Raw genomic sequence first — 13,515 nt, forward strand, 5'->3', positions numbered from 1 at the left:
TATCGCGCCAATAGTCTTGTTAAATGTGTTGATCCATTCGTGTGGTTCGACTATTTGCATTTGTTCATGTTTAACGTGTCGTGTCATGTCATATGTGTTATTAAACTAATTACATTTACATGTGTCAAGCGTATTGTGTAATCCGATTATTAAATATGTCTATATACGTGTTTTAGAAATGACATTTTTAGTTAACGGGTCGTATTGTGTCGTGTTTGGGTTCATTAATCTCGTTAAACATGTCATACAGTTCCACCATTTTATCCTACCTTTTTTATAGACACTTAAATACCAACATTGTTTAAAAAATGACACTAGTGAGTAGTTAGGCTACATGTGTCATTAACCGATAGTTGCAGTAGAGTATCCATTGTGATGGATTAATTTATTTAAAAGTTATATATATTTTTTATAATAATTTTCTTTATCGTCTTCCCTAAATAAAGATGTGGCTGGCTGTGTCCTCGAGGAACTTGCAGGAACTAAAACCCACCAAAGATATTTTCTTCAGTCTTCCATGCTTCAAGGTTATAAATAAACTAAACTTTTTTTAAACAACCAACAAACAAAGCTCGGTAAATCCAGAGTAACCCAATGACAAAAGGCTACAGGCAATCTATTCGTCCGTGATTGTAGATAGCATTGAGTAGCCCAAGCCCATTATCTCTTATTCCGGGAAAAATCTGTCGTCCGAAGGCCTATAAAATCTGGTTAAAATTGGATTCAGACTTGAGACTTTGCAATCTACAGCCCAACTCCTGTATCTCTTCTAATACCGGTTGAGCTAAAGCTCATTGACATAAATTAAATTAATTGAACATAATAATATATACAAATTTTTTTTTGAACAAACATAAAAAAGTAAATAAACGAACGTTTATAAACACAAATAAATAAAGAAGACATGTGCTCATGGAAGTAATCATATAACTTCCATTTCTAGAAAACGCTTACAATAAAGTGGCAGGTAAACGGGTAACAAGCTGCGCCGCTACCCCATTTTGATTTAGCAGTATATAATCACATTCGTAAGGAAAATGGGAACAAACTTGTAAATAAATAGAAAAAAAATGGCATGCAGGATTCTTAAAGATAAAAACAGGTAAACGGGCAAGATTATACTTTTCAAAAGTTTCAATGATTTAACGACTGATTTGGACTTTAAATAAATCATCTCATTTGTTTACTATTCATAACTATGTTTTATGAGTTATAGATATGTTCTGATTATTCTAAAGTTTCATGAGTCACATTCCACAACTCAAATAGATCTCAAGGACACTTCAACTTTTAATTATTTTTGTACTTTCCATACATGTCTAAAACAAAACGATAGAAAACACATATGGTATGAGTAGGCATGTAAATAAATCGAATGAACACGAACAACGGACACTTAATCGAACAAAGATTTGTGTTCATATTCGTTCGCTTAACAAATTAATATGTTCGTTGGTTTAAAATCTTAACAAACAGTTCACGTACATAAATGAACAAAAGTAAATGAACACAAACATAAATTGAATACAATTAAATAAACAAAAACGAACAAAAATAAACCATTAAGTAGTTGGCTCATCTAGATAATATTTAATATTTTATATTAATATGTAAGAAACATTAATAAACGGATATAAACAAACATAAACGAATGCTAACGAAAATAAATGAGCGAACAAAACATGTGTTCACGTTCGTTCCTTTAGTTAAACGAGCACAATTTTTTGTTCATGCTCGTTTATTTATTAAATAGACAAACATAAACGAACTTTCTGCCAAACAGTACACGAACAGTTCAATGAACGCTTGGTTCATTTACTAGCCTTGTTACTATCAATAAGTTTTGTATCAATATGAACACGTATGTTAATATTAACTTTTGTGTCAACGTGCAAAATGTGTTCAATATGATGATGAATAAAATAAAGATTGTTTCATGAAATGGCACATGACAATATATGATAGCAAAATGATTGAAAGGTTTATTACATGTGAACTATGTTATGAAATTCAATGATAAAGAATAGTTATTTATATTTATGACAGAGATTAAACTTATAAATAAAAAGTATAAACTAAAATGATAATCAATAATCATAAAAAATAAATCTATATAACTTTATACAAAATGATCAACTTTTGTGAATTTATATATTAACTTCTTTTTCCATGTGTCTAATGTCAAGCAAGATCAAAATTGGGCTCTCATTGCTGTTCAAAAGACAAATTTGACACATAACTCAGCTCTGTCTGTTTAGTGGAACTTATGTGAATACCTTTATAGTAGATAAAAGTTTCCACAAGTTAGGGGATGAACCTTGAAACATAAATAAATTTCATAAAATCATTAAATTTATTTCTAGTTAGAAAGAAAAAAGGTAAAATTACTTAAACCTTTTTTTTAATTTTTTATGAGTTATATAAAATCGATATTTTTTTATTGTAAAATTTGAACACCCGTTTGTAGAGGTGTGTAAGAAACCGAAAAACTCAAACATAAATAACTGAACAAAACAAAAACCGACGGTTTGGTTTCATGATTATGTAAAAACTAAACTTTTGGATTGGTTTCGGTTTTGCATATAAGTATTTCTATAAAACCGAACTGACGAAAATTTATGAACTTTCATTTTTCTATTTTGCCTTTTAAGTAAATTATGAAAACTTAATAAATAATATAACCTATATATTTTATGCCTTTAACCCAAATGTAGAGTAAACAATTAACTATCAGTAAACACAAACTTTTATGCTAATACTTCGATCCACCTTTTCTTTCTTGGCCCAACAAAAATAAAGTTTAAATCGAAAAGAAAAAAGGTAAATAAAAACCGAAAACAGAATCCAAAAAAACCATCGAACGGTTAAAAACTCTAAAACCAAATTTTGGTTTTTTGGTTCGGTCTTTAGCCAAAAACCGACCAAGGATCCCCGCCTCCCTAGGTCCCTCTAAACACCACAAAAACTTTTAACCACAACTAAGTTTTTGTAACTTTTATTATTGTCTATCTAATACGTATGTTTTATCATTTATATAAATAAAGGGAAACACTAGTACAACCTTTTTTATTTAATTACACATGTGATGAAATTTGTTTAGGGTACTACATTCATTCATGGTTTTGTTACTTTGTTACACAAGTTAAAATTATTTCAACAGGAAGAAAAAAAGGTACGGGGACACATTTAAAACACATTTACATTTTGGGATATACCCTATCCCTTTGGAATCTCAGTTTTTCATCCTTTTAGTAACATGCTACTTCAGCTTTTGGGTTTCAAAATGTTAGTTAAAAGTTGCCCAAGATTTAGTTAGGCATAGGTTATTTGGACACAAATTGCGTATATACGGCTCGTATAGAGGCTATACGAGCCGTATAAGTGTAAAATTTTGTCCTTTTGTGTTGGAGAGTGTTAGGTGTTTGAAGCTTATACGGCTCGTATAGGGGCTATACGACCCGTATAGAATGGAAAAGCTGTCATCCGTACATTAGTTAGTCATGTGAGTGTTATACGACTCGTATAGCCCCTATAGAAAACGTCTAGAGTTGTTAACACACCATAGGGGTGGTGTTTGAATATGACGACCTTTTAGTTAAAGTTAAATTAATTATGAGAATTTACAATCCATAATTTATGAACTTTCCTTTTTGTATTTTGACTTTTAAGTACGTTATAAAAATTTAATAAATAATATAACCTATATATAATTTAGGCCCTTAACACAACTATCAATAAACACAAAATTTTAAGCTAAACTTTATTATTTCGATCTACCTTTTCTTTCCCCCAAAAAAAAAAGTTGAAATCGCAAAAAAAAAAACAAAAAATGAAAACCGAAAACAAAATCCACAAAAGACGTCGAACAGTTTTTTTAAAAAAATCTAAAACCAAATTTTGGTTTTTGGTTCGGTCTTTAGCCAAAAACCGAACAAGGATCCCCGCATCCCCGGGTCCCTCTAAACACCACGAAAACTTTTAACCACAAATTTTTATAACTTTTTTTTATTGTGTATCTAATACTTATGTTATATCATTTATATAAATAAAGAGAAACACTAGTACAACTATTTGATTGCACATGTGATACAATTTGGTTAGTGTACCACTACTACATTCAGCCATGGTTTTGTTACTTTGTTACCCAAGTTAAAATAATTTCATAAGGAAGAAAAAAAAAAGGTATGGGGACACGTTTAAAAGTGAAAACACATTTACATTTTGGGATACCCTATCTATCCCTTTGGAATCTCAGTTTGTCATCCTTTTAGTACCATGCTACTTCTACTTTTGGCCTTCAAATCGTTAGTTAAAAAGTTGCCCAAGATTTAGTTAAAGTTTAATAAATTCTAAGAATTTACAATACCATAATTTATTTATATCTTTTACATTTTCTAAATTCATGATATGTTATCATTCAAAAGAAATAAGTCATTTAGAGAAACATGTTGAAATCTAAAAGTATAAGTTGGATCAAGTCTTGATGAATTTAAATTTGGGTTTTTCATAATTGGGCCTATGGTCATCCTAGTTCTATACGGGCCTTAGGCCTATTATCCTCAAATGATTTTTGGTCTTTTAAGAGCAATCATTTTATAAAATTGTCTTTTTATCATTTTCACCGCAAATTTATCATCGATTTGCACCTCTCTTATTCATTGCAATTTTATTACAAAATTTCAATATTCATCACTACCGATCATGCTGAAAATAACTTTTAGAAAGCAAACTTTTCTTTAACGACCAATGAATAAAGCCATACGTTTAGAGGTGCATAAACCGGTTAATTCGTTAACCATTACCAGGTTAATATGCTAACCGGTTTTCTTTTTTGGCAGGAATTAACTGGTTAGATTGATTTTTCGGGTCGGGTAGTAACCGGTTTTGACCGGACCGGTTAACTTGAAAAAACCCGATTTTTAGTAAAATAATAATAAAAAAAATCGGTTAACCGGTTTATAACCCGTTTTGAAATCAATAATATAAACCGGTTACTAAGAAGTGGTTAGGATTGGACCCGCGAAATCGGGTACAAACCGGTTAACCGGTTTCTGTGTGCACCTCTACATACGCTGATAGCATTGCTGAGTAGCTCAAGCCCACCATCTCCTGTTTCGAGAAAAACTCTCCACCGGAAGGCCAACTGCAGTAAAACCTGGTTAGGATTGAATTCAAACTTAAAACCTACGACCACCATCCCAAATCTTCACTTACCCCTCCCATGTCAGTTAAGTTAAAGCGCAATTGTCATGTGAAACAAACACTAGGCTGCCTAAAATATATCTTTCACACCATCTTTGAAATCGAGCTATCAAAAGCATTTGTAATTCATTCATACCTATACTATCATTATACTCTTGATTTATACCCAAGTGGTACTCTATGTTTTTTAGCATATTTCTTACTAGCTTTTGAACCCGTGTATTACACGGGATTTGATAAATAATAAAAATAAAAAGATCCATTATCTGAAAGAATGAACAAAATTATAGGTAAAAAGAAGATAAAACATATAGTACAAATAATAAGAAGTCTAGAATCTTAAATTTACAAATTCGATTTTTTTATATACAACATTTGCAAAAATTGTTTTGATCAATTACCCGTGGATAACTATGATAATGAGATGAGAAATTAAAAAAATTGAAGAGTAATTTTAACTCATTTCTCAAAATTGTTTTTCTTATGACCCATGGATAGGTAGATGAGAAATTAGAGAATTAAAAATAAAATTATAACCCATTGCCAAAATTATTTTAACCCATGATCAATAGATAGTTAGGATGAATGAGATATAAGATAAGAGAATTATAAAGGAAATTATAACTCATTTGTCAATATGGTTTTGCTTCATAACCCATGGATAGATAGGATGAATGAGAAAATAGATTAGGCCAAGAATGAATGTGAGATTGCCACATCATCCTCATTATTTTTTTTTAATAGTATAATTAGAGTTAGATTAGATTACTTTTTGTTATTTAATCACCAAAACACTACGTTTTGGTTTCTTCTTCTTCCTAGGTGCAAAATCCCATCGATTTAAACAGTAAACATCCGATAACAAGAAGAACAAAACCCAAAGTTAAATAGGATAATTCTATTTTTGTTTTATTTCTTTTAATAATAAGCTTAAGCGTAAGTTACACGTACTTTGGATTCTCAAATTTGGTTCTCTTTTTGACATCAATGTAACATAGTTAAAGTATTTAAGCAATAGTAGAAATATAAATTGTATTATATTTAGATCCGACGTTATTAACAGTTAAGATTACGATTAAAAAGTAAGTGATGCATAAAATTCAAGTCACGTGAAAATATAATAAAACAAATTATGACATAGATTTGCATTTAGATATCTGACATCAAAAGTCATATACTTGTATCTGGTGTTTCTTGAACTAATGATAACCCACACCAATAATGAAGTGCAAACTTGCACTTGAAGCACTTAAAGATCATTTCATACTGCAAATTTCTACGACAGCTAATGCATTGGCCGTCATCCTTAATACCTTGTACATAGGTGACAAAGGTGGGGGTGATATCTTAACTTAAATCTTCTTCCAAACTTGACATTTAAATAACGAAATACAACTTACACTGCTGCTTTAAGGGGGCACAAGCAGTGTGCATAGAGTAGGCACACATGTTGCAATGATAGAACCAATCCGTCGGGTCAAATTCATCTTCACAAATCTCACAAAAGTATTCGCTACCATGGTTCTCGGCAGGATAGTATCTCAGAGTCAATGGATGTTTATCGAACTTGTGCCTTATCGTTCTAGGTAATAACAAAGCACAATTCAAATCCAGATAAAAATCACAAGTGGGACAATAAAACCCCATCTCACCTATACGCTCCGTACATGCCTTACAATCCTTATATGCTGATGAAGCTTTAAATCTTGATAGGAGATGGTTAGGGTGGGCATCATGTGTGATTACATCAGGTATGAAGACACAATGGATATCCACATAGTATGCACATTGCATGCATCCATATGCAAAACCATTGCAAGGTAACCAACAAATCTGACATTTAAACAAACCTAAGGAGTCTATAGGGGTCTTTGCCATGAAAACAAGAGTATGCCCCGGACTGTGATGGTGGTCTTGTATTTGAGAGGGTAGCATGGTGCACCACTCATGAAGAACAAAATCACAATCATGTTCGGAACACTTATAAAAGGGCATACTGGTGATTGGTCTCAAACACCCATCACAAAGTAGTTCCACTTTTTTCATGGGATCGTGAAGAGAAACTGACCCGTTAAGAAATGTGTCATAAAGAATCAGCGGGTGTGGATGGCAAAACATTTCACCGTCAATCTCCCTTTTAATAACTAATTCACCTTTGTTTTTAAAATGGTGTGCGAGAAGGTTGACGTTTTCATCAGCAAGCGGACAGTGAATTAGATTAGGATGATCATCATCTTTGAAGTTTTTGTAAGTCTTGCCATAGCCTGATTAACAAATAAGGTGTTATAAGTTTTGTTCAAATTGACAAGCACAATATCTACTATTGAAAAGAAAGAATAAATAATAACCTGCGGGCATCGAGACAGAAGACATAAATGCATCTTTCATTGAAGTCGCACAATCAACATGGACATAATATCGACATTTGTCGCATCTGTAATGCCATAAGTAAGGACAGTAGTTCGAATATAAATAATGAGATACTTTATCACAAACTCTGCAACGAGGAAAAAACTTGGCCTTTAAGTCAATATAAGGAAAGGAATAGGAAAGGGTAAGTAAATGAGAATGGCTGAAATTCTCATTTGTAGACTTTTGGATAAGTTGGAAGCAAAGCGCAACTCAAATGGATCTTGAAGCAACAACATGTGGTACAATGGTAGAAGGTCCCGCTATGTTCATCACCACAAGCATTACAACGAGATATCATCTGACCGAAACAACGTTGTAGTTGGTGAGGGTGACTCGGGTGGTCCATCTTCTGTACACACATGGTTGCACAGATTATATCCATGATGAAATTGCAGTTGGAACAATAGTATATGTAGAACATTTCCTTATTACAAATATCACACGTCCATGAGCTAGAAGAGTGGTACAATTTAAGCTTGTGGTCGGGATGTAATGGGTGTAGTAACATAGTTGAAATGAATAGATCTCTTCTTCACACATTTTGCATATGCCAAAATGTTCCTTCTCCACAATACGGTCTTCATCTTTATATTCATATTCATCTCCATCATCATTATCTTCTTCGTCTGAGTTTGTATCCTCGTGGATAGGCTGCAATTGGACAAGGTGTAGCATATGCTCGTGATTGAAATGCTTAAGCTGTTCCATTGCAACTACATTATATAAAAAAGATACATTCGTTACAAAACTCACATAACCTCACATAATAATAATAAGGTTTATTTATAAAAAGAAAAAAGAAACCATATATTAGAGATCAGGCCAAGAACACGAAATTCAATCTCAACCAGGATCGACTCTTTATTTTATTATAATTCTTGGCACTGGCAATCACCCCACATATCTATTTATAATAAGTAATTTTTTAAATATAATATAACATTGATACAGAAGGCAAACGGGCAACAAGATGAAACCGATAAGCAACCCTTCGATTTTTATTAAACCTTTTACTTTTCTCCATAGAACAATTAAAAAATACCATAAAAATTGACAACTATAAGTAATACTAATAATGCAGAAAACAAAATCTAAACACCTATAACAAATTATCTGATGTTCTAGCTTAACCAAAAGACATCAGGTTACTTTACACAGGGCACGTCCTACTTGTAGTCATATAATCAATTTTCTAAAGTTAAGGATGTTAATCATGTCAAAAGAAACACCATATATTTCCCTAAAGCGGGAATGCTTACTAAAAAAAGAGAAATCTGCATTTTGTCTCCCTGGAAAATAACGTCGCGAGATGGGTTAACCACTGAAAAAGATTTTGCGAACTTTGCGCCTCTGCAAAATTTTGGCGGGGCAGTCTGTGCCCTTCCGTCAGTTGACCAAGCGTTGACCTGTTAAAAAATATTGAAATTACGTTTTTACCCCTAAGCCTTTAATTCATTTTAAAAATAATTATCCAAAACATGCAAATGCCGGGATTTGAACCCGAGACCTCCCGGTTTAACAACCTACCAAAACTACCAGTTGAACTAAGTTAATGTTTGGTATAACTATACAACATAAACTATATATTATCTCTTTTTTCACTTCATCTTCCCCAATTATAATTAGGTTTCCTAATGTTTTAATTTCTGATAATTAATCTTCACCCACCCATACCTGTACATCAACAAAGATTCAATCAAAGGGATGAAATCAACTTTTCAATTCAAGGTTGTATGATGTTTCATTTAACCTACTGATTACCAAACCAAATAAAATCATAACAAACACTCATGATCAGAAAAAAGTTGATTATTAGTATTATTATGATGCGGTAGCGAGGCTCGTCCAGCGCCGGTCCGATCGGATCTCAGGCACCGCAGTCATCGGAAAAACGAGATTTCGATGGCCGAAACAACCCATAACCCACCACAAAACCCGAAGGATTTCGGCGCCGCGGTGGTCGGAAAAACGAGATGGCCGGAATCCATGGCGGCGGTGGCGTGGTACCGGAGGTTAATGTTTTTGATCAGAATGATTTATGGGTGCGGTGGTTGAATTATTGAAGCGATTGGTGGTGGGATTTGAGAGATTTGGGGGGTTTAAGTGATGAAATCTAGGGTTTGAGGATTTGATTACTTGTTATGAAATTGATGATGAAGATGATGATATTAAGAGAGATTACTTGGTGGTGGATATGAGGATTTGAGGTTGATGATGAAGATGAGATGTTGATGAAGATGAGATGATGTTGTTCTTGATGTTATGAAGATGATGATGTTATGAAGAAGATGAAGCTGCTGTTCAGATTGTTATTATTTCTATTTATTATTATTATATTATTACTATTATTATTATATTTATTATTTATTATTTATTAGAAGATTACTAAAATACCCTTAATATATTGGTATTATTACCAAAATACCTACGGTCAACTGACGGTAGGAGTCAGAAGAACCCGTCGGAGAAACACAGGGGCCCAAACTCCGCAAAATCTTTTTCAGGGGGAAACCCATCGAATGTGTATATTAACCAGGGAGACAAATTGCAGAATTCACCTAAAAAAATAATAAAAACACCACATGTGAATAATAATAAGATTTTTATTAAAAAGAAGAAAGAAACCACATGTTAATTAGTCCCAGGAACACGAACACATAATTTGATCTCAACCAAAATCTATTATAATTCTTGACACTTATAATGACCCATAACTAGTGGCGGATCCAGGAATTTTTTTTGGGTGGTGCACTACTTTTATATGTTTCAATTTCACCGAGTCGGGTATATAAAAATCCGGGTCGGTTTGAGGTTCGGGTCGGTTCATAATAAAAATACGATAAAATAATAAAAGAGGCACCGTCATTAGAAATTAAAAAACACATAATATCAATACAATAGTCTTTATGAATTAAAAAAAAAATGCTTATAGTTGTTCCCTACGAGTCTTCATCTTTTGAAATCGTTGCATTACTTCTTCAACCGAAACTTGTTGGAGGAATTCCCTTTCAATGTAACAAATGCAATAATCGTTCATGTATTCATCACCCATCCTATTACGCAAATCCGTTTTCACATTCTTCATTGAAGAAAAACATCTTTCAACACTTGCCGTTGCAACCGGCAAAACCAATGATAACTTTATTAAACGATACACTAACGGATAATCAATGTGTAATCTTGTTTTCATCATCATTTTAGCAAGATCACCTAAGCCACTCAAGTTGGAAAACCGCTTATCTTCTTTTACGTTAGTAATGTAGTGGCCAAGTTCATATACAAGCTTATCCTTTTCATCAAAATCAAAATCACATGGATACATCTCGGCCAAGTTTATCGAGTTTACTTTACTAAAGGCACTAAAATTACAAGACGGGCTCAAAGAACTCATATTAGTAAGCAATTTAGTGGTTACCTCATTAAAGCGGCTTCCAAGCTCTTGAATTTGCATATCGAGAACCGTGTTGAAATTATTAACCACAAAATGATGACGATTGGTGATACCGGTCTTCTTTCTTTTAAATCTCGGGTCAACATGATTTATGGGTGATACCGGAATCCATGGCGGCGGTGGCGTGGTGCCGGAGGTTAATGTTTTTGATCAGAATGATTTATGGGTGCGGTGGTTGAATTATTGAAGCGATTGGTGGTGGAATTTGAGAGATTTGGGGTGTTTAAGTGATGAAATCTAGGGTTTGAGGATTTGATTACTTGTTATGAAATTGATGATGAAGATGATGATATTAAGAGAGATTACTTGGTGGTGGGTATGAGGATTTGAGGTTGATGATGAAGATGAGATGTTGATGAAGATGAGATGATGTTGTTCTTGATGTTATGAAGATGATGATGTTATGAAGAAGATGAAGCTGCTGTTCAGATTGTTATTATTTCTATTTATTATTATTATATTATTACTATTATTATTATATTTATTATTTATTATTTATTAGAAGATTACTAAAATACCCTTAATATATTGGTATTATTACCAAAATACCTACGGTCAACTGACGGTAGGAGTCAGAAGAACCCGTCGGAGAAACACAGGGGCCCAAACTCCGCAAAATCTTTTTCAGGGGGAAACCCATCGAATGTGTATATTAACCAGGGAGACAAATTGCAGAATTCACCTAAAAAAATAATAAAAACACCACATGTGAATAATAATAAGATTTTTATTAAAAAGAAGAAAGAAACCACATGTTAATTAGTCCCAGGAACACGAACACATAATTTGATATCAACCAAAATCTATTATAATTCTTGACACTTATAATGACCCATAACTAGTGGCGGATCCAGGAATTTTTTTTGGGTGGTGCACTACTTTTATATGTTTCAATTTCACCGAGTCGGGTATATAAAAATCCGGGTCGGTTTGAGGTTCGGGTCGGTTCATAATAAAAATACGATAAAATAATAAAAGAGGCACCGTCATTAGAAATTAAAAAACACATAATATCAATACAATAGTCTTTATGAATTAAAAAAAAAAATGCTTATAGTTGTTCCCTACGAGTCTTCATCTTTTGAAATCGTTGCTGTGACATCTGCCCGATCCGACCCGACCCAGGTACCCGTTTCTCTGACCCGATCTCTTTCTTTTATGATTTAGTATTTTTACTTTATTTTTAATATGTATTTTATTTAGTATTTATACTTTATTTTTTTATTTCCTTCCCGCCTTTCGTTTCCTTCCCGCTGTCCCGTCCCTCTCCTCTCTTTCCGCCTTCTTTTCCCTCTTGTCGCCGTTCCGCCCTTACGCCTTGTTTCCCTCTTTGCTTGTCCTTTGGTCCCTCCCGCCTAAGGATGTCTGCAGCTCCACGCGCCAGACTCCTTACATGGAAGCCTGCGTGAAGACATCTTGTTCCTGCGATGCGTGAAGAGAACTCTTCTCGCAGCGCGCTAAGAATGCATGTTCTTCCCGCAATGCGCTAAGAATGTATGTTCTTCCCGCGATGCGCTTAGAATTCTTGTTCTTCACGCAGCACGCTAAGGATTTGTGATTCTTCCCGCAGTGCGCTAAGGATTGTTGTGCCAGCCTTCGCGCTCGCGCACTCAGCCTTCCCGCGCTTAACCCTTGTATCTTCTGTTTATTCCAGCCTGTATGCTTTGTGTTGTCTTATCTTCTGTGCTGTTGACCTAACCTATCTAATGTCTGAAAAGTTACTTTCGGCGCAGCATGCGTACCAACTCCATTGGTTGGTAGAAAAAGTGACTGACATTATCTTTTGAGATCTGCTTTTGCCATGCTTGACCAGTACCTTTATCTGACCTGCCCATGCCTTTTTACTGTTCGCTGTCAGCTTTATCTTGCCCCCTGCAGCTGCCATATCTTTTGATATCTTTTGTTATCTTTTGTTTTGTCTTGTTCTGTTTGTCTTGGAACCTTTTCCCCTTTTTCTGGATTTATGTCTCCTAGGGTTTATCTATAAATAATAATAATATTTTCCTAACACTTCACACACAAAACACTTAATCTCTCCTGTTTTCCTTGCTCTCTCTGCCGCCTCCTCTCTGCCTCCGTCTTCCTCTCCGTTCTGCCTTGTCTTTCCGGTAATATATATATAATAATTTACTTATTAATTATGCTAACTTATAATCGAGACTTAAAACAAATCATTAAAACAATAATCTTTAATTATAGGTTAACTTGTGCTTGTTTAAAGTTGATTCTTGCTTTATCTTACACCGCATCGTTTATCATGTGAGTTATCTCGTACCTAATCCCTTTTTATTTTAAATGTTTTGGGATGTTCATGTGTTCATACAAACTTAGAGTCTTAAACTTGTTTATGAGTTTTAGTCGCGCAGTATCCCATGTGTTGAGGACGTTTACTTGGCTGTTATTTGTATGTGTGTATCATTAACCGCTTTGTTCGGCCTATTCCGCAGTTC

General features: G+C 33.7%; 1 protein-coding gene across 1 annotated transcript; it reads right to left on the bottom strand.

Moving 5' to 3' along the window:
* Positions 1-6,579: 6,579 nt before the first annotated feature.
* On the bottom strand, positions 6,580-8,107 carry LOC143627523 (uncharacterized). The gene is made up of 2 exons (XM_077097315.1): positions 7,551-8,107; positions 6,580-7,466 (listed from the first exon to the last, which is right to left on the bottom strand). Exons 1-2 carry the CDS (start codon positions 7,588-7,590, stop codon positions 6,580-6,582), a joined length of 927 nt encoding a protein of 308 aa, XP_076953430.1. The 5' UTR covers positions 7,591-8,107.
* Between the last annotated feature and the right edge of the window lie 5,408 nt (positions 8,108-13,515).

Source organism: Bidens hawaiensis, unplaced genomic scaffold, assembly GCF_021521415.1.
Source record: "Bidens hawaiensis isolate Kalapana, Puna unplaced genomic scaffold, B.hawaiensis_p1.1 tig00004685_1, whole genome shotgun sequence".
Taxonomy (NCBI): Eukaryota; Viridiplantae; Streptophyta; class Magnoliopsida; order Asterales; family Asteraceae; genus Bidens; species Bidens hawaiensis.